The sequence below is a fragment of the Calliphora vicina genome, chromosome 4 (genome assembly GCF_958450345.1).
Source record: "Calliphora vicina chromosome 4, idCalVici1.1, whole genome shotgun sequence".
Lineage (NCBI taxonomy): Eukaryota > Metazoa > Arthropoda > Insecta > Diptera > Calliphoridae > Calliphora > Calliphora vicina.
In genome coordinates, this window is record NC_088783.1 from 93782711 (window position 1) to 93808971 (window position 26261).

Below are 26261 nucleotides of genomic sequence, written 5' to 3' on the forward strand. Positions count from 1 at the left end.
TTTATCTATTCATTTCTCGATTTATTCCAGTTGCATAATAATTTAAAAATACACAGCATCGAAACATTACTGGTTGTAAATTAGGCAAATACATATATTTATCTAAATTCATATATCTGAATACATTTTTCCAAAACATGATTAAGGTCAATGGATTGGTATAATTCTGAAGATCTATGGTAGTAGTATCCTTCTACTTTCCCTGTAGATTTAGTAAAACATATATAGTAAAATCCAGCGAATGATGCTCCATTTATGTCACGTATTGTATGATCCGGCACAAGAAAATGCTCCTTCCACCGCATGAATATATAGTCGCTCTTAGCCAATTTGCTATAATCAAAAGCATCCGAGTTAAACGTTTCTTGGTATTCTTCAAATGCTTTAAATTTGCTCTGAAAATGGAAAATAATGCATTTAGAAATTAATATATGCAAAAGAAAAATGTGTAAATTATTATTAAGTACTAGCTGAACCCGGTCCGCGTTGCTGGCCCTTAGAAAACATCTGTTTTATATTGCATCTCGCTCTCGATTTTAATATACAGTGTCGGACAAAGTCGGTGCTCCAACCTTCAATGTTAATACATGTAGTGGCATTTCGGCTGGTTTCTTATTTATGCACCTAATATGCAAGAGTAAACAAAATTGTTTATCACAGACAGAAAATCAAAAATCTGACTATACACTGCTACCCGCTATGCTATTCTGAAGATTCCCTGAAAAGGTCAAGCCGTTTTTGAGTTCATTCGGAACATACACACTAGAGCAGCGAAATGCAATGAGCTCTCAAATGAGCTCTCTTGTTTTTATTTTCATATGTACGCAAGCACACACATTGTATAAAAACAGTCAGTCTCGCATGAGCATTGATATAAGCAGGTTGTGTTACGCTTTTATGCTTGTTTATTTCCATGGCGTAATGATTATAAGGTGTATGCGTTACGGCAACAAATACCACAATACAAAAACAAATAACTTTTATAGTGTCAAAAACAACTGACATAATGTATACAAACTACAGCAAAAAAAAATTTTGACGAGATTAAAGTTGTAAACAAACTCGAGCAAAAAATAATCAGCTGTTTGTCACCTTGTATATCATTACACCATGTTTATTTCAGCTATTTGTTTTTGTTTTTGCCAGAGAATAATTCTCAACTCATACAACTACAATATCTAAAAACTGTAGTGGTGTGAGTTTGCATTTCGCTGCTCTAGAGTCTAGACCAGTAATGTTCACGCCATACAACAATTGTTTGAAAAATTTACACACATTTGTTACGCTCTTTTAAAAACTTTTGTTCATTCATCGTTTAGCTCTCGATGAAAACACATGCGACGGACTATCGTCATTTTTTTCAGACATTTACTAAGCATTGTTGTTGGTTGTTTTTGGACGAAGCATAGCAAACACAAGCGTTTCAATTGCAATTGAACACATAATAACAAAGTCAAAAATAAATACAAAATTAAATAGAATTTAGGCCGTATAATGCATATTTTTTCTTTTCCTTAAAATTTAAATTACATTCATTAAATAAATTGGTTATATGTGACAAAAATTCTAAATCTAAACTTTCATTATTTTGTTCTTATTTTAAATGTTTGACATTATGTTTGCTGGGTAGCTCTCTCACCAATACATCTTCATTTTTATTTTTGAACATCACTGGTCTAGACCAGCGAAATGCAATGAGCTCTCTTGTTTTTATTTTCATATGTACGCAAGCACACACATTGTATAAAAACAGTCAGTCTCGCATGAGCATTGATATAAGCAGGTTGTGTTACGCTTTTATGCTTGTTTATTTCATTATTTCAGCTTTTTGTTTTTGCCAGAGAATAATTCTCAACTCATACAACTACAATATCTAAAAACTGTAGTGGTGTGAGTTTGCATTTCGCTGCACTAGAGTGACAATCAGTTGTATGGAAAAATTTTTTTGTTAAAATTTTGAAGAGTGCCGGGTGGAATATTGTGACACTAGGCCTAAAAGTTAAGTGCTGAAAATTTGAGCCAAATCGGGCAACGATTTCTGTACGCGCATCGTGGTCAAAGTTCAGATATATGCAAAATTTTACTATTTATATGGAGTAAATAGGTGAAACTCGTTAAATTTCTGCATTGTTTTCTAGAAATGTATAGATTTATTTATATTAACGAATATTACATTAAAATTTTTTTTCGAAGTTAACCCTGCATCTCCTTTGGGTCAAAATGACCCAAAAACTGTATTATCGCCAAAATTCGGAAAAAATGAAAATTTTTCAGATATTTTAAAAATTTTGCTACTAAATAAATAATTTTGCAATTGAATGCAAAAGAATCGAAATGTGTACGTAATTATCGCTGTAATGAGAAATAAATGACAAAATTTGGTTAAAAAATGTTAAAGTTATTACAAATTCACCAGACCATTAACGTGTTTCAAGCCACTTGAACAAAAAATTTAGGAAAAAAATTAACATATTTCGAGAAAAATTAAAATATTAGTTAATTTTTATCTAAAATATATCCGTATTTACTTGTGTATATGTTTTTGTCTTCGTAGGATACCGTTAACCTATTCACAGGTATGGCCAAAAAAATTATTTGTTTTTAACGGCTGTTTCAAATCTCCATTTTCAAATTTTTAAAAATTTTCTTAAACAAATTTCAGAATTTTTTGATCATCACATTGGGATTTATTGAGATCAAAATAGGGAATAAAAATATGAAAAAATTATGTCAATACCTCTTACAGTTTTTCCGTACCTGCGATTTAAATTTTGCGATTTTCAAGAAAAACTAATTTTTTGCCCATATTTAGGCGAATGAGCCCAATTTCCTTACTGTTATAAATTTTAAGTAAAACTTATTCATAATATTATAATCCTGGTAATTTTAATTATGGTCTGAAAGTTTTACTAAAATCGGAAAACGATAACCTTAAAATCGTGAAGGTCAAAGGTCAAATTTTTCAATATTTTGAATTTCTAAAGAAAAGATAGCGAAATGTTATATATTTTTGGGCCGATTTTAATGAAACTTGAGGAAAGTATAGCGTAAAGTCCAGAATTTAAAATAACAACACAACAATGGAAATTAACCCTTAGCAGCACTTGGCGTCCAAATTACCCTCAACTTTTAAAATCACGAAAAACACAGCCATTTTGACCCAAAGTGCTGTTAAAGGATTAAATCCATTTTTGCACTGTTGTAGTAAATGTTAGATCTGCCCAAAAATATATAACATTTCGCTATCTTTTCTTTAGAAATTCAAAATATTGAAAAATTTGACATTTGACCTTCACGATTTAAGGTTATCGTTTTCCGATTTTAGTAAAACTTTCAGACTATATTTAAAATTGCAAGGACTATAATATTATGAATAGGTTTTACTTAAAATTGATAACATTAAGGAAATTGGGCTCATTCGCCTAAATATGGACAAAAAATCAGTTTTTCTTGAAAATCGCAAAATTTAAATCGCAGGTACGGAAAAACTGTAAGAGGTATTGACATAATTTTTTCATATTTTTATTCCCTATATTGATCTCAATAAATCCCAATGTGATGATCAAAAAACTCGGAAATTTCTTTAACAAAATTTTTAAAAATTTGAAAATGGAGATTCGAAACGGCCGTTAAAAAAATTTTTTTTTTGGCCATACCTGCGAATAGGTTAACGATATCCTTCGAACACAAAAACTCGTACACAAGTAAATACGGATATATTTTAAATAAAAATTAGCTTTTATTTTAATTTTTCTCGAAATATGTTAATTTTTTTCCTAAATTTTATGTTCAAGTGGCCTGAAACACGTTAATGGTCTGGCGAATTTGTAATAACTTTAAAATTTTTTAGGCAAATTTTGTCATTTATATCTCATTACAACGATAATTAAGTACATATTTCGATTCTTTTGCATTCAATTGCAAAATTATTTATTTAGTAGCAAAATTTTTTCAAAAACTGAAAAATTTGCATTTTTCTTTAATTTTGGCGATAATACAGTTTTTGGGTAATTTTGACCCAAAGGAGATACAGGGTTAATTTCCAAAAAAAAAATTTTAATGTAAATTCATTAGTATAAATAAATCTACATATTTATAGAAAACAATGCAGAAAGTTAAGGAGTTTCACCTATTTATTCCATATAAATAGTATAATTTTGCATATATCTGAAATTTGACCTCGATGCGCGTCCAGAAATCGTTGCCCGATTTGGCTCAAATTTTCAGCACTTAACATATAGGCCTAGTGTCACAATATTCCACCCGGCACTCTTTGAAATCTAAAAAAAAATTGGCTGTCACTCTAATACATACATACAAACATCCATTTTTATATATATAGATAGATAGGCATTAGCGGTATAATGTAAAAATTGGATTTTTACACACCCCTCCGCCTACACACCGAATATCAGAAATCTGTCTTTACAGTGATAACCGTTGGGCTTTTCTGAAGATTCCCTGAAAATTGCATCAAAACAGGTCCAGCCGTTTTTTATATATATAGATGGCATTAGCGGTAAAATGTAAAAATTTGATTTTGCCACGCCCCTCCGCCCAAATTGGATTTTTACACACCCCTCCGCCTACACACCGAATATCAGAAATCTGTCTTTACAGTGATAACCGCTGGGCTTTTCTGAAGATTCCCTGAAAATTGCATCAAAATCGGTCCAGCCGTTTTTAATATATATAGCTGGCATTAGCGGTAAAATGTAAAAATAGGCTATTCTGAAGATTCCCTGAAAATTTCATCAAAATCGGATCAGCCGTTTTTGAGTTCATTCGGAACATACATACATCTGTCTTTACAGTGATAACATCTGGGCTTTTATGAAGATTCCCTGAAAATTGCATCAAAATCGGTCCAGCCGTTTTTTATATATATAGCTGGCATTAGCGGTAAAATGTAAAAAATTGATTTTGCCACGCTCCTCCGCCCACAGACCGAAAATTAAAAATCTGACTTTACAGTGTTACCCGCTAGGTTATTCCGAAGATTCCTGAAAATTTCATCAAAATCGGATCAGCCGTTTTTGAGTTCATTCGGAACATACATACATACCCACATACAAACATCCATTTTTATATATATGTAGATAGATTTCCATCTAATTATTAAAAATCCATTATTTTCATGAAATGAAGACATTATTTTATCATATTACTTTTTGTTTAATAAAAAACTAAGTTAACAACGTAATTTTAAAATAGAATACTCTCTATTTTTTAAATTACGCTCCCAAATATCGGGTACCGTGTGAGAAAATTAAACACATCAAAAAACTTGAAATTTTAACTAATTTTCCGACTAAATAAAAGCCGAAGTTCAGTATTTATATTTTTTTTTTTTAACGTTTGTTTATTTATCGAATCTGCCTTACTTAGGCCTGACAATAAGTAATAAAATCTTATAACTAAAATTAAAACTAAATGCTCTCTGACGGGAGCGTTGATGTTCATATGGGCCACATCTTAGCGGGGTGGTAGATCGGCTCTACGAAGCCTTGATCTTGTTTGGTCTGTGTGAAATGTCTTGCATGCGGGTTCGGGTGGTTCCACAATTTCATGATATATTTCTCACGGACATTCTTGAATTCATCTTTAACTAACGGTACTTGTAGGTCTCTATGGATGTTCTCATTTCTTATGTACCAAGGTGCACCTGTCATTATCCTAAGAATTCTCGATTGTGCCCTCTGTATAAGTTCAATACTGGAATTACTGGCCGTTCCCCACAATTGGATTCCATATGTTCAGATTGGTTTTAAAACATATTTATACAGGATGACTTTATAGTCAAGGCTTAATTTTGATTGGTGATTGAGTAACCAGTGAAGGCTAGAGGCTCTTAACTTCATGTGAAGTCTCTTGGCTTCTATATGACGACGCCAAGTAAGTCGTCTATCCAAGTGAATACCAAGGTATGTAACAGTATCTGTCTGTGGAATGTTTATGTTATTTAGTGTGATATGTGGACAATCACCCCTTCTGAGAGTAAATGTGATGTGTTTACTTTTGAGTTCATTTACTCGTATTCTCCAGTTATTCAACCATATCTCCACGAGTCTCAGATAATTGGCCAATTTCGTAGAAGCTACCTGCGGATCTGCATGTGAGCTAAGTATTGCCGTATCATCAGCGAATGTTGATATGGTAAGTCTATCACACACGGGCAAGTCAGAAGTATATATCAAATAAAGTGTTGGTCCGAGAACACTTCCCTGTGGAACACCAGCTTTAATTTCATAATTTCCTGTTACATAATCGCAATATTTCACTCTAAAAACTCGGTCTGATATGTATGACTCCAGCAATCGATGTGTACTTGGTGGCAGTAGACACTTAATTTTGTGAATTAACCCCTTATGCCACACCTTGTCAAAGGCCTGGGCGATGTCCAAAAAGATAGCACAGCAGTATTTTTTATTTTCAAAAGATTTTCTGATCTCTCCAGTCAATCGATTAACTTGTTCAATGGTTCCATGTTGTTCACGAAAACCAAATTGATGAACTGGGATAATATTTTGGTTATTTAAGTATGGAATAATTTTACATTGCAATACTTTCTCAAATAACTTTGATATGCATGGCAGTAGACTTATAGGTCTGTATGAAGACGGCATTGTTAAGTCTTTTCCTGGTTTAGGTATCATTATGATCTGAGCAATTTTCCAATTAGTTGGGAAAACACCTAGTCTAATGATCGCAGAAAACAATACAGATAGCACCATTATAGCTATATTCGGTAGGTTTTTAATCATGGATGGCGTAATTTTGTCATATCCTGGAGATCCGCTGTCTCGTGAACAGGAGTATTTTCCAGTACAAAATCATTGTTGGGTGGATTTGGCTTAAATACATTACGTAGGTGCTCGGCAAAAATTAATGCTTTGTCCTTATCATTTCTTTCCCAATTACCGTCAGATTTTCTCAACGGAGTTTTTCCCTCTACCAGTGGTTCGATGTTACGTGTGGCTTTCCAAAGAGAAAAGTTCGTATGTTTAGTATTCGTCAAACTCTCAATGTATCTTTCGTTTCTGCGATCCTCTTCTAAACAAAGGGCTCTCTTCAGTCTTCTAGTAGCGATGGACAGCCTCTGCTTTGCAGCAGGTGATCTATTTTGTTGCCATTCTCTTCTAAGCTTTCTCTTTTCGAGAAGCAATCGTTCAATATCTGAATTGGAAATATGCATTTTTGACGAAATTTCAAATATTTTTATTATATATGTGTATTCTTATTATTACAAATTTATCATTTTATTAGTGTTGACAATAAAGATTGTTGATGACGCCCTTGGCAGGGTAGAAAATGCATTCCAATTTGCCAATTGTCTAAAATTTTAGTATTCAGTGATATTCTTTGAATTATTACAAATAAATTATAATAAAAATTAACTTAAGCCTAATTAAAAAATTTACTTTCAAATTATATATATAAAAAGTTCAAATAATTACCAAAAATCTATAAATAAAATATACACATGGCACAATAAAAGACTAAAATCAATTTTCAATCTCCAGTTTGATTCAATGAATCAACACCAAGGAGAAAGAAAGAAAAAACACAAAAACATTCATAGCTAAATTGTTAACCAAAGGTTGACTACAGCAACACTAATAAAATGATAAATTTGTAATAATAAGAATACACATATATAATAAAAATATTTGAAATTTCGTCTAATTTACAAATAATATAAGTATGAATTAGGCTTCCCATATTCTAATTCCTAATAATAGTAAGTTAAATAGATGATATTTACAAATAGACCTTGACAATAAAGATTGTTGATGACGCCCTTGGCAGGGTAGAAAATGCATTCCAATTTGCCAATTGTCTAAAATTTTAGTATTCAGTGATATTCTTTGAATTATTACAAATAAATTATAATAAAAATGAACTTAAGCCTAATTAAAAAATTTACTTTCAAATTATATATATAAAAAGTTCGAATAATTACCAAAAATCTATAAATAAGATAAACTTTTTCTATTTAAGCCAATTTGTTTTGTAAAACGGAATATTTTCAGGAGATTTCGGTATATTTTTCCCATAATAGGTGACTATTACGGGTGAATGGTCGGAAGATAAATCAAAACATATTTCCGTAGATATTGAATTTCGATCTACATTTCTGGATATGGCAAAGTCTATAAGGTCAGGAATTTTCCTAGGATCAGTAGGCCAGTATGTTGGTTGGCCAGGGGATATGACATCCAGGCAATTCTTACTGTCAACTAGGGCTTTGTAGAGCTGTCTTCCTCTAGGGTTAATTAGCCGTGAACCCCAGTATGTGTGTTTCGCATTGTAATCACCACATGCCAGGAAACGATCTCCTAGAGTTTCAAAGAATTCTTCAAATTTGTCCTTAGTCATCGAAAATCGTGGGGGGCAATATATGGAACTCACTGTAAGATTTCCAAATGAACATTCCAGTCGTATGGAAGTTGCTTGCATATATTCTTTTGAAAATTCATCTAGGGCATAATGTTTTAAACGGCTTTTAATCAAGATACCAGTACCACCATGAGCTTTTCCGTCGGGATGATTTGTGTTATGGAATGAAAATCCTGGAATATTAAAGTTGTATCTATTTGTAAGGTGTGTCTCATAAATTAACATCACATCGACGTCTTTACTCATCATAAAATTATAAACCTCAGATTTATGATGGTTCAAACCATTTGCATTCCAAAAACAAACTTTCAAGAAACTCATTTTTTGATAGGAGGATTTGAAGCATTTGGTTCTGCGCTCTCAAAAGCTCTTGTATTGTGTTTTGCATGGTTGACTTTATGTTAGTCATGTTTTCATTAAGAGAGGTAATATTTTGTGTAAGCGCTTGTAACAGGTTTTCTAACCCTCCCGTATTTTGGGGTATATTAGGCTGCTTATTTTCTGACTTCAAAACACCAGCGTAAGAGTTGGTTCCAGATTTAGCCGTGTTTAATTGTGTGAAATTTCCATTCATTGTCGTAGAGTTCTTATTTTCATTATTACGGGCCACTGAATTTACTGGTGTAGGAAAATCTATGTTACCCGCAGGTGGAACAAAAAAGTCATCTCTATTTGGTTGACGCCTCTCTCTCAATCTTTTTAATAATTCTTTGTAAACTGGGCATCCCCGATAATTCGCCGTATGGTCGCCACCACAGTTTCCACATTTCTTTTTGAGACCCTTTTGAATATCACATTGTGATGAAGAATGCAAGTCTCCGCATGCAACACATACAGTGCGTAGAGTACAATAATTTCTCGTATGTTCAGACTCTTGATAGTTACCACACTGACCCGTTCGCTTGAGAGGTTGCTCAATAGTTATTCTACGATTCAGTAAATAACGAAGAGAGTATATTGGGAGAGTTTCATTCCCTTTTAGTTTTTTATCATCTGGATCTAACTCTACTCTAAACATTGGTTGAGGATTTTTGTCTCTGTTAAATATATTTATTACTACTTTCGTTTTATAGCCCAATTCTTTCAGGGCCTCCTTGATTTCGTTAGGTTCTACACTGGACTCTATACCCTTTATGACCACTATAAGGCCCTTACTACTTTTCAGCTGATATGTGTAGAAATTCTTCTTGCCGTCGTTTAAGTATTGAGAGATGTTTCTATAATCCTTCTCAGTGTATATGACTATTTTCGTTTCATGCACACCACCCTTTCTTATTGGGACGATGTGGAAATTATTTTTTCCAACAAGATCAATTAATATTTTTACCAAATTATTAGAACTAGGTTCCCGAAGGAAGATTGGTGGTGGCTTTAATGGTTTCTGATTAGAATTACCATTTTTAACAGACTTAATATTGTCATCTTCACTCAAAAGCGCGAAACGATTATTATTCAAGGGACTTGTAGTTAGTTTCTGCTTTTTAAAAGGTGTCTCCTTTTTTTGTGGACTTAAAATTCTTTTATTAATACTTATGTATCTAAGCATACCTGGTAATACTGCTGGTTTTGTTGTGGTTATATTTCTTACATCCTTTGGAATGGCACCCTTCGATGCACCATTGTTACTACTTACGGTTTTATTAGTGTTAATTACACTTGCGCTCTCACTAGAATTTGTTTTCTGTGGTTTATTTAAAGCTTGTGTATACATGTTTAACTCTGATGTTGTTGTTGTGTTTAACACAGGCGTATTGTTCTTTATATTGGAATTTTTTGTATTCTCTTTTGTGCTATATTCTATACAATCACTTTTCGGTGATATTGATTGCATATTATTTGCATTATATAATTGAAGAGCGGGGGAACAAGTTGTTGAGTTTCTTAAGCTAATTGGGCCTGAACTTCCTTAATGTAAATAAAAAATCATATTTTTATTACAATTTTCCCGACGTTTCGTAGATGTTATGTCTACTTTTTCAAGGGATCGTCTATTTAAATAATAAAACTTAAAATTAAAACAATATTTTCAAAACAAACATTTAGAACACTTACAATTTTCTGTAGATATTTTCTTTACATTAAATTATTGTTACATTTATCATTAAACATATAATATTAAACATAAAATACATACATATAACCACAATTGTACAACTTAGTTTAATATCACAGTTCGTTTAATTAATAGCAACCCTGTAACTCATATTTATATTTGCCGTGTCTTCTTTTAGGTTCATCGTTTTGTCAATTTTTTGTTGTATCCTCAAGCTTTCAATCGTATATCTTTTCCTCTCCATGCCCTCTTTGTCCAATATTTTGACACTTTCAAAATCAGCTGAGTGTTCCGTTTCTAAAATATGTTGTGCAAGTGCAGTTGTCTCTTTTCCCCTCATTTTATGTTCTCCCATTCTTGTCTCCAAGCTTCTCCTTGTTGTACCTATATATATGAGTTCACAATTTTTGTTGTCTTGAATTTCATACACAACATTGCTTTGTTGTTCTTTGTCAATCGGTGTTTTCGTTTTAGAAAATATTGCACTTATTGTCTTATTGGGTTTATATGCAAAACATATGTTCCGTGATTTAATTGTTGTTTTTATGTCTTTGTTGTCAGTTAGGTTTGGTACATATTGTACACTGTAAAATTTTTTCTGTTCGGTATCAGAATTTGTCATGATGTTTCTGTTGTCATATCTAATTTTCGTTTTTGTGTCTGTTATTAGTGTTCATATTAGATTTTTAGGAAAACTATTTTTTTCCAGAATTTTGTAAATGGTTGTGATGTTCTTTTTATGGTATTTTTCATCACTGATGGTAAGTACTCTAGTAATTAGATTCCTAGCCGTGTTGATAATTTGATTTTTAGGCTGAGTGCTATAGAAATTCATGATTCTGCCAGATGCTGTTTCCCTGGCGTACCAATCAAAATAAATTTGATCGTTCTCACGGTGTAGTCTAGTATCCAGATAAGCTATATTGTTATCAACTTCAGTTTCTGCTGTAAATTTTATTTTCGGATGGTAATTGTTTAATGTTGACATAATCACATCCATGTCATTAGGATTAATGATTGCTAAGATGTCGTCAACATATTTAGCTATATATTTAATTCGTATGTTCATATCCTTATGTTATTATTTTTCCTCTGCAAATTGATTGTTGTGTACGATCTGATTAATTTGTACGTATTCTTGTCTTCTAGTAGCTGCTCCATCTTCTCCATGTATTCTTGTCTGTACATCATTACTGTTTTATTTCCTTTATCTGCCTGTGTAACTATAATATCGTCATGTTTTTTCAAAAAACTCTTAGTTTTCTCAAAAATCGTCAGTATGAACTGTTCCCTTTCCGTGTTCTGGGTATTTCTCTTAAAAGAGCATATTCTGTTGGCAAATTTCGTTCTGGCAATATCTCTGTCCATATCCTCATCAGTTGCCTGTATGCATTGTTCAATATCAGCTATTACACGTATTGGAGAGAAATTGGTTTGATTTACCGGTAGAGCAAATTTCTTCCCTAATGACAACATCCATTTGATTTCGATGGGAATATTTAATTCCGTTTTGTTCTCAAACCAGTCCTCATTATAAATCAGACCTAATGAATTAAAATGTTTTTCCTTCAGTGTATCCATTTTCTTCATTTGTCTCCCCTTTACATTCGTAGTGATATGTCTTGTTCTATTTTTCTGTTCGTTAATAAAAGAAGTGTAGTCGGATGCAAGTAAAGTCCTCCTGATATAAGTATCTAGTTGGTAGATTCTGCGTTTTATTAATTTAATATTGTTGTTCGTCTGTGAAATTTCCGAAGCATTTATTACACTTCTACACAATATTTGGCAAATTTTGTTAATACTTTGCAGTACACGTTTTATTCCGAAACACGTTAATTTTGCTCAAATGATTTTTGATTGGAACAGTATAGCGACCCTATAATTCTGAAAGGGCATGTTGAGTAGATAATTTTTGTAGAATAAACTTATAGTCCAGCTAAATTAGCAAAATTACACGCCAACGTGGTTTGCCGTCGGCAAAACACAAACGATTTTTTTCTCAACTCAGTACATTTTTTTCCTCACCTCACTTTCTTTTAATGCCTTGTTTTAATTTCTTTTTTTTGCGTGTGATTAAGTCCAAAAATAAAAGAAAAAACTCTCATATTGTGTGGATTTTTTTCATATATTTACTAACAGTTTTCTTTCCCTTATTACCCGTGTTTTTCTTTTATTTAAAAGTGATATTTTTATTTACTTAAAAGTGTTTTTCTTGTTTTTATACCCTTCACCTTCGTGAGAAGGGTATATATAAGTTTGTCATTCCGTTTGTAATTTCTACAATATGATTTTCCGACCCTATAAAGTATATATATTCTGAATCCTTATAGATAGCGGAGTCGATTAAGCCATGTCCGTCTGTTTGTTGAAATCAATTTTCTGAAGACCAGATATCTTCGGGATCCAAATCTTTGCAGAGTGCCAAATATTCATTCGTCACTCATGTTCATGAAAAAACAATTTTAATTTTTGTTGTGTTATGTTATGTTCTCTTAATGAAGTGAGTGATGATAAATATGACGAGTTAAATATGTTTCGACGTAAAACTTTACGTTACAAAATATTTCCAAATATGTTTCGTCGTAACGCCTTAAGTCATTACATAATTATAAATTCGTTTTTAGAGGTTGTGACATATTCACAAATATGTTTTGCTTTTTGTGACATATTTGCCATACTTACATTCACTCACATTTAAAAACTATTTAATGCGTATTTTTTAAAAACAACTTGTGATCGAATTAAGACAGATGACAAGATGGGATATACCTCATTTTTTTCAAAATTTCGTCTGACTATTTTTAAAATTTTTATGAAAATTAACATTTTTCACTGTTGATCCTCGGAAGAATTTTCGACAATTGTGGACAAACTAAGACAGATAATAGGATGGGACATACCTCATTTTAAAGGTAAATGACACAGTTTGTCCACAATTGTCGAAAATTGTTCCAAGGATCAACAGTAAAAAATTAAAATATTCATAAAAATTTTAAAAATAGTCAGACGAAATTTTGGAAAAAGAGCTATGATGGTAACAAATGCTGGGTCATTTACCTTTAAAATGAGGTATGTCCCATCCTGTCATCTATCTTAGTTTGTCCACAATTGTCCAAAATTGTTCCAAGGATCAACAGAGAAAAATTAAAATTTTCATAAAAATTTTAAAAATAGTCAGACGAAATTTTAGAAAAAGAGCTATGAGGGTGACAAATGTTGGATCATTTCCCTTTAAAATGAGGTATGTCCCATCTTGTCATCTGTATTAATTCAATCACTAGTTGTTTTTAAAAAATACGCATTAAATAGTTTTTAAATATGAGTGAATGTAAGTATGGCAAATATGTCACAAAAAGCAAAACATATTTGTGAATATGTCCCAAATTTGCAAATATGTCACAACCTCTAAAAACGAATATAAAAATATGTAATGACGTAAGGCGTTACGACGAAACATATTTGGAAATATTTAATAACGTAAAGTTTTATGTCGAAACATATTTAACTCGACATATTTATCTTCACTCACTTAAATAAGAAGCAAAATATAGACAATAACTGCTATAAATATATATAATACAATAATCAAACCACATTTTGAATTCGGTTCAACAATCTTATACACATGCTGCACAAATACACAAATAGAGAGACTGCAGAAACTACAAAATAAAGTTATGAGAACTATAATTAAATGCAATAGGTTTACACCAATTCAATTTATGTTAGAAACACTAAAATGGCTAAACATCAGACAAAGACTCCAACTAAATACATTAACTTTTATATATCATTCCCACGACAGCCGTCAATGAAATTGTGTATTTTTTGTGAAAAATAATGTATATCAGAGCCTTTAAAAATTAAAATAATTTGAATCAAATGTTATATAGTTATAAGATAAAGTATTTAAAAACTACTAAATAAATAAATAAAAAAAAATAGGAGTAATTTCAGTTTGAAAATGAAAAAGGTCCCCAGGGACCTTCTCACCCGCCGGACGGTTAAAGACTGTTTCATGTTAAAGGGTGTATCATTAAATAGTGTTAGTGCTGAACAGTATGGAAATAATGAAAACAAAAATTATAGCCTTATTTCATTGCTGGGAGAATCCATGTGAAAGCGGACAGCAGTCGGATTTACCATCTTCGATTGTATAGTTGTTGTTGAAATTGACAAGGTTTTTTATGATTTTAAAAGTTTGGTGTAATTTTAACCCCAAGTGCCATTTAAGGGTTAATTTTAATTTTTGTTCTATTATTATAAATACTAGACTTCATGTTATATTTCTCTTAAGTTTCATGAAAATCGACCCAAAAATAAATAACATTCTGCTATCTTTAAATTAGAAATTCCAAATATTGAAAAATTTGACCTTTGACCTTCACGATTTAAGGTTTAACATTTTCCAATTTTAATAAATCTTTCAGAGTCTATTTAGAATTATTTGGGCTATAATAATCTGAGTAGGTTTTACTTAAAAATCATAACAGTAAGGACATAGAGCACATTCGCCAAAAAATTCCCATATAATTGGTTTTTCTCGAAAATTTCAAAATTTAAATCGCAGGTACGGAAAAACTAAAGAGATATTTTCATATTTTTATTCCCTTCTAGCTGACCCGACAGACGTTGTCCTGTCCAAGTAAAAAAATGCTTGTGTTCGATTTGTGAATTTGTGAGAAGCGGTTTGAAAAGGGTAAAAATGGTTAAAAAGGAAAAAAGACGTATTATTGAATGATAATTTTATTCATATAGGGCATAGAATTAAATATACATAGAAGCGCTACTGAGCAAGGTTGCCATCTCTTCAGCTCAGAAAATGGCTAGATTTAGAATTAAAAATGGCTAGAAATGGCTAAAACCCAAAATGACTGAATAAAAATTCATAAATATTGTCTTTTTATTTAGTGAGATCGACTTTACTAGTATATAAAATATTACATTTCATAGCAGATTAAAAAATTGTAATATCAATATAAATTGGTTTCTTTTTGATCAATTAAACTAATGTCTGGGCACTTATAAACAAAATCGGATCCATTAAATAAATGCAAAATTGATTTTTGAATATAACTGATGTGTTTGCTTTGTAAACAATTTCGCAGCCTGTTCTCATCAAATCCACTACGTAAGATTTTTTTTAAAGACTATTTCTTTGTCATTTGATTAAAAATATTGGTATATTTTTTAAAAAATTTCAAGAAAAGTTTAAAATAAAAAAGGCTAGGACAAAATAAAATAGCTAAATCTTCCGGCTATATTAAATCTAGATATTTTTTTTATGGCTAAATGAAAATAAAATCGCTAGATCTAGCCGAAAAATGGCCAAATTGGCAACCTTGCTACTGAGAGACAAAGAACCTAAGTTTGTTGTCAAAAACCTAAGTCTTGCAACAACAGAATACATGTATCATTGGCCAAGTTATTAACGAATTTAGATATTTTGAGTTTTTATATAAAAAATTGAATTTTGGTCAGATATATGAGTAATCACAGATCGAGCTCCTTTTCTTGATTATCGCTTATTGGCCAAGTTATTAGCGAATTTAGATATTTTGAGTTTTTATATAAAAAATTGAATTTTGTTAAGAAATATGAGTGACCACAGATCGAGGTCTTTTTCGTATTGGCCAAGTTATTAGCGAATTTAGATATTTTGAGTTTTTATATAAAAAATCGATTTTTGTTAAGAAATATGAGTAATCACAGATCGAGATTTTTTCCTGTTAAACACATATTAGCCAAGTTATTATCGAATTTAGATATTTTGAGTTTTTATATAAAAAATCGATTTTTGTTAAGAAATACATATGTGTGATCACAGATCGAGGTCTTTTTCGTATTGGCCAAGTTATTAGCGAATTTAGATATTTTGAGTTTTTATATAAAAAATCGATTTTTGTTAAGAAATATGAGTGATCACAAATCGAGATTTTTTCCTGTTAAACACATATTAGCCAAGTTATTAGCGAATTTAGATATTTTGAGTTTTTATAAAAAAAATCGATTTTTGGTCAGAAATATGAGTGATCACAGATCGAGATCTTTTTCTTGATTAAACGCTTATTGGCCAAGTTATTATCGATTTAAGCTATTGTTAGTTTTTATATAAGTAATCGAATTTTGGTCTGAAATATGATTGATCACATACCATGTATTTTGCAGATGTATTTAATAAGTGGGCGCATTAGTAGACGTGGACAATTTTTATTTATGTAAAAACTTTTGCGGACTATGTATTGCGAACATTAAAAAAAAATAGTTAAATCGGTTTAGGCGTCCTGCGGTTTTAGCATGTTCAATTTTTCTTTCAGTAAAAACTTAAATAGGATTGCTTGATCATTTAAACAAAAAATTAGCCAAATCGATGTAGCCGTTTTCCAATTTTAGATAAATCGAGCGTGGTTAATTTTTCATTCCGTAAAAACCAAAGTTGGGCTATGACCAACATTTAAAAAAAAAAATTATCTAAATCGGTAGGGCCGTTCTCTACTGATGCAATTACCAACGAACGACATTTGATTTTTATTTATATAGAAGAATAATAGATTAATTACTATGCAATGTTATTTACGACCTACACTCCATTTTAGGTCTTATTCCGAAATTCAATTAGACTCAGAGCTCTAGTTTCTGGGATAAAGATAATCTACATTCTTCGTTTAAACCTAAATTAAACTAAAAATTGTGTTTCTCACTTATCTGATATTTAGATATTTTGAGTTTTTATATAAAAAATCGAATTTTGGTCAGATATATGAGTAATAACAGATCGAGCTCCTTTTCTTGATTATCGCTTATTGGCCAAGTTATTAGCGTATTTATATATTTTGAGTTTTTATATAAAAAATTGAATTTTGTTAAGAAATATGAGTGACCACAGATCGAGGTCTTTTTCGTATTGGCCAAGTTATTAGCGAATTTAGATATTTTGAGTTTTTATGTAAAAAATCGATTTTTGTTAAGAAATATGTGTGATCACAGATCGAGGTCTTTTTCGTATTGGCCAAGTTATTAGCGAATTTAGATATTTTGAGTTTTTATATAAAAAATCGATTTTTGTTAAGAAATATGAGTAATCACAGATCGAGATTTTTTCCTGTTAAACACATATTAGCCAAGTTATTATCGAATTTAGATATTTTGAGTTTTATGTGTGTGAAGTTAGCTCCGTCAGTTAGCTCCGTTTTTTAACATTACCTATGTTAATGTGTAAACTAACATACTTCGTACTCAAAGACTGTTAGGTTAACAGAGCTGCATTAATATCAGCTCATTTAACATTTTATGATATAAAATCAAAATAAAATGGTTTTACCGATCATTCAGTTTAAATATATAATAACAATTTTTTTAAAAATTAGATAAAAAAAAAATTAAATATTTATTTATGAACTATCGTTGATTTCTTTGCTTTTAGCGTATTTTTATACCAGATACATGAGAGACACATGGACATGAAAAAAAATTAAAAAATTCTAAATTTTGGTAAAACTAGTCATAAAGGGTGGAAAGGCTTGATTTCAGAAATGTACAGTTTACATTCAGAATTTTTTTCATATTAATTTAAAAATAGTGAAATTTCACATTTTGTTAAAAGGGCAGATGGAAATTTGGAAAAAATGGTTAAATTTTGGAATTGTGCTCGATCTTGCCCTAATACGGTGGAATGCCATTACTTCAGAGAGTTCAGAACTGTTTAGCATATATTTAGAATTTATTTCAGATCGGAGTAATTACACTTTTAAAATAGTGAAATTTCACAATTTGTTAAAAGGGGGGAAATTTTGAAAAAATGGTTAAATTTTTAAATTGTGCTCGATCTAGTCCTAATGGAGTGGAAAGCCATCACTTCAGAGAATTCAGAACTGTTTAGCTTATATTCAGAATTTATTTCAGATCGGAGATATATAATTTTCCATATAGTGAAATTTCACATTTTGTTAAAAGGGGCACATTGAAATTTTGAAAAAATGGTTAAATTTTGAAATTGTGCTCGATCTTGCCCTAATGGGTTGGAAAGCCATCACTTCAGAGAGTTCAGAACTGTTTAGTTTATATTCAGAATTTATTTCAGATCGGAGTAATTTGACTTTTCAAATAGTGAAATTTCACATTTTGTTAAAAGGGGCACATTGAAATTTTGAAAAAATGGTTAAATTTTGATATTGTGCTCGATCTTGCCCTAATGGAGTGGAAAGCCATCACTTCAGAGAGTTCAGAACTGTTTAGTTTATATTCAGAATTTATTTCAGATCGGAGTAATTTGACTTTTCAAATAGTGAAATTTCACATTTTGTTAAAAGGGGCACATTGAAATTTTGAAAAAATGGTTAAATTTTGAAATTGTGCTCGATCTAGTCCTAATGGATTGGAAAGCCATTACTTCAGAGAGTTCAGAACTGTTCACCGTATATTCAGAATTTATTTCAGATCGGAGATATATAATTTTCCATATAGTGAAATTTTACATCTTTTTTAAAAGGGGCACATGGAAATTTGGAAAAAATGGTTAAATTTTGGAATTGTGCTCGATCTAGTCCTAATGGGTTGGAAAGCCATTACTTCAGAGAGTTCAGAACTGTATAGTCTATATTCAGAATTTATTTCAGATCGGAGATATATAATTTTCCAAATAGTGAAATTTCACATTTTTTAAAAGGGGCACATGGAAATTTGGAAAAAATGGTTAAATTTTGGAATTGTGCTCGATCTAGTCCTAATGGGTTGGAAAGCCATCACTTCAGAGAGTTCAGAACTGTTTAGTTTATATTCAGAATTTATTTCAGATCGGAGTAATTTGACTTTTCAAATAGTGAAATTTCACATTTTGTTAAAAGGGGCACATTGAAATTTTGAAAAAATGGTTAAATTTTGAAATTGTGCTCGATCTAGTCCTAATGAGCAGGAAAGTCATTGCGTCAGAGAGTTCAGAACTGTCAACCGTATATTCAGAATTTATTTCAGATCGGAGATATATAATTTTCCAAATAGTGAAATTTCACATTTTTTTAAAAGGGGCACATGGAAATTTGGAAAAAATGGTTAAATTTTGAAATTGTGCTCGATCTAGTCCTAATGGGTTGGAAAGCCATTGCTTCAGAGAGTTCAGAACTGTATAGCTTATATTCAGAATTTATTTCAGATCGGAGTAATTTGACTTTTCAAATAGTGAAATTTCACATTTTGTTAAAAGGGGCACATTGAAATTTTGAAAAAATGGTTAAATTTTGAAATTGTGCTCGATCTTGCCCTAATGAGTTGGAAAGCCAACACTTCAGATAGTTCAGAACTGTTTAGTTTATATTCAGAATTTATTTCAGATCGGAGTAATTTGACTTTTCAAATAGTGAAATTTCACATTTTGTTAAAAGGGGCACATTGAAATTTTGAAAAAATGGTTAAATTTTGATATTGTGCTCGATCTTGCCCTAATGGAGTGGAAAGCCATCACTTCAGAGAGTTCAGAACTGTTTAGTTTATATTCAGAATTTATTTCAGATCGGAGATATATAATTTTCCATATAGTGAAATTTCACATTTTTTTAAAAGGGGCACATGGAAATTTGGAAAAAATGGTTAAATTTTGGAATTGTGCTCGATCTAGTCCTAATGGGTTGGAAAGCCATTGCTTCAGAGAGTTCAGAACTGTATAGCTTATATTCAGAATTTATTTCAGATCGGAGTAATTTGTCTTTTCAAATAGTGAAGTTTCACATTTTGTTAAAAGGGGCACATTGAAATTTTGAAAAAATGGTTAAATTTTGAAATTGTGCTCGATCTTGCCCTAATGGGTTGGAAAGCCATCACTTCAGAGAGTTGAGAACTGTTTAGTTTATATTCAGAATTTATTTCAGATCGGAGTAATTTGACTTTTCAAATAGTGAAATTTCAAATTTTGTTAAAAGGGGCACATTGAAATTTTGAAAAAATGGTTAAATTTTGAAATTGTGCTCGATATAGTCCTAATGGATTGGAAAGCCATTGCTTCAGAGAGTTCAGAACTGTTCACCGTATATTCAGAATTTATTTCAGATCGGAGATATATAATTTTCCATATAGTGAAATTTCACATTTTTTTTAAAAGGGGCAGATGGAAATTTGGAAAAAATGGTTAAATTTTGGAATTGTGCTCGATCTTGCCCTAATACGGTGGAATGCCATTACTTCAGAGAGTTCAGAACTGTTTAGCATATATTTAGAATTTATTTCAGATCGGAGTAATTACACTTTTAAAATAGTGTAATTTCACATTTTTTTAAAAGGGGCACATGGAAATTTGGAAAAAATGGTTAAATTTTGGAATTGTGCTCGATCTAGTCCTAATGGGTTGGAAAGCCATTGCTTCAGAGAGTTCAGAACTGTATAGCTTATATTCAGAATTTATTTCAGATCGGAGTAATTTGTCTTTTCAAATAGTGAAGTTTCACATTTTGTTAAAAGGGGCACATTGAAATTTTGAAAAAATGGTTAAATTTTTAAATTGTGCTCGATCTTGCCCTAATGGGTTGGAAAGCCATTACTTCAGAGAGTTCAGAACTGTTTAGTTTATATTCAGAATTTATTTCAGATCGGAGTAATTTGACTTTTCAAATAGTGAAATTTCACATTTTGTTAAAAGGGGCACATTGAAATTTTGAAAAAATGGTTAAATTTTTAAATTGTGCTCGATATAGTCCTAATGGATTGGAAAGCCATTGCTTCAGAGAGTTCAGAACTGTTCACCGTATATTCAGAATTTATTTCAGATCGGAGATATATAATTTTCCATATAGTGAAATTTCACATTTTTTTTAAAAGGGGTACATGGAAATTTGGAAAAATGGTTAAATTTTGGAATTGTGCTCGATCTAGTCCTAATGAGTTGGAAAGCCATTGCTTCAGAGAGTTCAGAACTGTATAGTCTATATTCAGAATTTATTTCAGATCGGAGATATATAATTTTCCAAATAGTGAAATTTCACATTTTTTAAAAGGGGCACATGGAAATTTGGAAAAAATGGTTAAATTTTGGAATTGTGCTCGATCTAGTCCTAATGGGTTGGAAAGCCATTACTTCGGAGAGTTCAGAACTGTTTAGTTTATATTCAGAATTTATTTCAGATCGGAGTAATTTGACTTTTCAAATAGTGAAATTTCACATTTTGTTAAAAGGGGCACATTGAAATTTTGAAAAAATGGTTAAATTTTGAAATTGTGCTCGATCTTGCCCTAATGGGTTGGAAAGCCATCACTTCAGAGAGTTCAGAACTGTTTAGTTTATATTCAGAATTTATTTCAGATCGGAGTAATTTGACTTTTCAAATAGTGAAATTTCACATTTTGTTAAAAGGGGCACATTGAAATTTGGAAAAAATGGTTAAATTTTGAAATTGTGCTCGATCTAGTCCTAATGGGTTGGAAAGCCATTGCTTCAGAGAGTTCAGAACTGTTCACCGTATATTCAGAATTTATTTCAGATCGGAGATATATAATTTTCCATATAGTGAAATTTCACATTTTTTTAAAAGGGGCACATGGAAATTTGGAAAAAATGGTTAAATTTTGGAATTGTGCTCGATCTAGTCCTAATGGGTTGGAAAGCCATTGCTTCAGAGAGTTCAGAACTGTATAGCTTATATTCAGAATTTATTTCAGATCGGAGTAATTTGTCTTTTCAAATAGTGAAGTTTCACATTTTGTCAAAAGGGGCACATTGAAATTTTGAAAAAATTGTTAAATTTTGAAATTGTGCTCGATCTTGCCCTAATGGGTTGGAAAGCCATCACTTCAGAGAGTTCAGAACTGTTTAGTTTATATTCAGAATTTATTTCAGATCGGAGTAATTTGACTTTTCAAATAGTGAAATTTCACATTTTGTTACAAGGGGCACATTGAAATTTGGAAAAAATGGTTGAATTTTGGAATTGTGCTCGATCTAGTCCTAATGGGTTGGAAAGCCATTACTTCAGAGAAAGCCATTACTTCTGAAATAAATTCTGAATATACGGTGAACAGTTCTGAACTCTCTGAAGTAATGGCTTTCCAACTCATTAGGACTAGATCGAGCACAATTCCAAAATTTAACCATTTTTTCCAAATTTCCATGCGCGCCTTTTAAAAAAAATTTGAAATTTCACTATATGGAAAATTATATATCTCCGATCTGAAATAAATTCTGAATATAAACTAAACAGTTCTGAACTCTCTGAAGTGATGGCTTTCCACTCCATTAGGGCAAGATCGAGCACAATTTCAAAATTTAACAATTTTTTCAAAATTTCAATGTGCCCCTTTTAACAAAATGTGAAATTTCACTATATAAAAAGTCAAATTACTCTTATCTGAAATATATTCTGAATATAAGGTGAACAGTTCTGGACTATCTGAAGTGATGGCTTTCCAACCCATTAGGACTAGATCGAGCACAATATCAAAATTTAACCATTTTTTCCAAATTTCCATGTGCCCCTTTTAAAAAAAATGTAAAATTTCACTATATGGAAAATTATATATCTCCGATCTGAAATAAATTCTGAATATACGGTGAACAGTTCTGAACTCTCTGAAGCAATGGCTTTCCAATCCATTAGGACTATATCGAGCACAATTTAAAAATTTAACCATTTTTTCAAAATTTCAATGTGCCCCTTTTAACAAAATGTGAAATTTCACTATTTGAAAAGTCAAATTACTCCGATCTGAAATAAATTCTGAATATAAACTAAACAGTTCTGAACTCTCTGAAGTGATGGCTTTCCAACCCATTAGGACTAGATCGAGCACAATTCCAAAATTTAACCATTTTTTCCAAATTTCCATGTGCCCCTTTTAAAAAATGTGAAATTTCACTATTTGGAAAATTATATATCTCCGATCTGAAATAAATTCTGAATATAGACTATACAGTTCTGAACTCTCTGAAGTAATGGCTTTCCAACCCATTAGGACTAGATCGAGCACAATTCCAAAATTTAACCATTTTTTCCAAATTTCCATGTGCCCCTTTTAAAAAAAATGTAAAATTTCACTATATGGAAAATTATATATCTCCGATCTGAAATAAATTCTGAATATACGGTGAACAGTTCTGAACTCTCTGAAGTAATGGCTTTCCAATCCATTAGGACTAGATCGAGCACAATTTCAAAATTTAACCATTTTTTCAAAATTTCAATGTGCCCCTTTTAACAAAATGTGAAATTTCACTATTTGAAAAGTCAAATTACTCCGATCTGAAATAAATTCTGAATATAAACTAAACAGTTCTGAACTCTCTGAAGTGATGGCTTTCCACTCCATTAGGGCAAGATCGAGCACAATATCAAAATTTAACCATTTTTTCAAAATTTCAATGTGCCCCTTTTAACAAAATGTGAAATTTCACTATTTGAAAAGTCAAATTACTCCGATCTGAAATAAATTCTGAATATAAACTAAACAGTTCTGAACTCTCTGAAGTGATGGCTTTCCAACCCATTAGGGCAAGATCGAGCACAATTTCAAAATTTAACCATTTTTTCAAAATTTCAATGTGCCCCTTTTAACAAAATGTGAAATTTCACTATATGGAAAATTATATATCTCCGATCTGAAATAAATTCTGAATATAAGCTAAACAGTTCTGAATTCTCTGAAGTGATGGCTTTCCACTCCATTAGGACTAGATCGAGCACAATTTAAAAATTTAACCATTTTTTCAAAATTTCAATGTGCCCCTTTTAACAAATTGTGAAATTTCACTATTTTAAAAGTGTAATTACTCCGATCTGAAATAAATTCTAAATATATGCTAAACAGTTCTGAACTCTCTGAAGTAATGGCATTCCACCGTATTAGGGCAAGATCGAGCACAATTCCAAAATTTAACCATTTTTTCCAAATTTCCATCTGCCCTTTTAACAAAATGTGAAATTTCACTATTTTTAAATTAATATGAAAAAAATTCTGAATGTAAACTGTACATTTCTGAAATCAAGCCTTTCCACCCTTTATGACTAGTTTTACCAAAATTTAGAATTTTTTAATTTTTTTTCATGTCCATGTGTCTCTCATGTATCTGGTATAAAAATACGCTAAAAGCAAAGAAATCAACGATAGTTCATAAATAAATATTTAATTTTTTTTTTATCTAATTTTTAAAAAAATTGTTATTATATATTTAAACTGAATGATCGGTAAAACCATTTTATTTTGATTTTATATCATAAAATGTTAAATGAGCTGATATTAATGCAGCTCTGTTAACCTAACAGTCTTTGAGTACGAAGTATGTTAGTTTACACATTAACATAGGTAATGTTAAAAAACGGAGCTAACTGACGGAGCTAACTTCACACACATACATTTTTTTAATTATTAGTTACCCAATGTGCTTTATCCGTTTCTTCGTCTGCATCCCATTTTCTTGTTAGAAATGGATATTTCTGTGATATTATTTCTCCATCGAAGAATGTTGTTAACGTAGGAAATTCAAAAGTTAATCCACTTATTTTTAAAAAGCCACACAAAAAAGAACTTTCCAAATCAATATGCTAAATAATAACACAAATTTACATATGAACTATATTTAGATTCACAAAAATTTAAACTTAATACCTGTAAAATTACTTCAACGTCATAAGAATTTCCCTGCGACTTTTGAAATCCATGAAACTTGGACCCGTTGTATAAAGTATGTATCGCCAAACCATCTTGCTTAAAATTTGACAAAAAAGGAGGACTGGGATCCTGCCTTAATTGTCTTATTGATTTCTGAGACGAAATTTTGGAAAACTTTAATTAACAAAATCAAAACCACTGCGAATCAGAGAAACAAGCCGACCTAAAATTAGGGCAAGATCGAGCACAATTTCAAAATTTAACCATTTTTTCAAAATTTCAATGTGCCCCTTTTAACAAAATGTGAAATTTCACTATATGGAAAATTATATATCTCCGATCTGAAATAAATTCTGAATATAAGCTAAACAGTTCTGAATTCTCTGAAGTGATGGCTTTCCACTCCATTAGGACTAGATCGAGCACAATTTAAAAATTTAACAATTTTTTCAAAATTTCAATGTGCCCCTTTTAACAAATTGTGAAATTTCACTATTTTAAAAGTGTAATTACTCCGATCTGAAATAAATTCTAAATATATGCTAAACAGTTCTGAACTCTCTGAAGTAATGGCATTCCACCGTATTAGGGCAAGATCGAGCACAATTCCAAAATTTAACCATTTTTTCCAAATTTCCATCTGCCCTTTTAACAAAATGTGAAATTTCACTATTTTTAAATTAATATGAAAAAAATTCTGAATGTAAACTGTACATTTCTGAAATCAAGCCTTTCCACCCTTTATGACTAGTTTTACCAAAATTTAGAATTTTTTAATTTTTTTTCATGTCCATGTGTCTCTCATGTATCTGGTATAAAAATACGCTAAAAGCAAAGAAATCAACGATAGTTCATAAATAAATATTTAATTTTTTTTTTATCTAATTTTTAAAAAAATTGTTATTATATATTTAAACTGAATGATCGGTAAAACCATTTTATTTTGATTTTATATCATAAAATGTTAAATGAGCTGATATTAATGCAGCTCTGTTAACCTAACAGTCTTTGAGTACGAAGTATGTTAGTTTACACATTAACATAGGTAATGTTAAAAAACGGAGCTAACTGACGGAGCTAACTTCACACACATACATTTTTTTAATTATTAGTTACCCAATGTGCTTTATCCGTTTCTTCGTCTGCATCCCATTTTCTTGTTAGAAATGGATATTTCTGTGATATTATTTCTCCATCGAAGAATGTTGTTAACGTAGGAAATTCA

General features: G+C 30.9%; 1 protein-coding gene across 1 annotated transcript; it reads right to left on the reverse strand.

The window, feature by feature from the left end:
* Positions 1 to 26133, reverse strand: LOC135958575 (glucose-induced degradation protein 4 homolog). Its single transcript, XM_065509474.1, has 4 exons — positions 26119 to 26133; positions 25034 to 25210; positions 24802 to 24969; positions 1 to 395 (listed from the first exon to the last, which is right to left on the reverse strand). Exons 1-4 carry the CDS (start codon positions 26131 to 26133, stop codon positions 99 to 101), a joined length of 657 nt encoding a protein of 218 aa, XP_065365546.1. The 3' UTR covers positions 1 to 98.
* Between the last annotated feature and the right edge of the window lie 128 nt (positions 26134 to 26261).

What these genes read in the sequence shown, in the direction of transcription:
- LOC135958575 (XM_065509474.1), bottom strand. An exon ending in ACGTTGAAGTAATTTTACAG is followed by an intron (nt 24,970 to 25,033) that starts GTATTAAGTTTA and finishes GTTATTATTTAG; the next exon opens with CATATTGATTTGGAAAGTTC. An exon ending in AAACGGATAAAGCACATTGG is followed by an intron (nt 396 to 24,801) that starts GTAACTAATAAT and finishes TTCCATTTTCAG; the next exon opens with AGCAAATTTAAAGCATTTGA.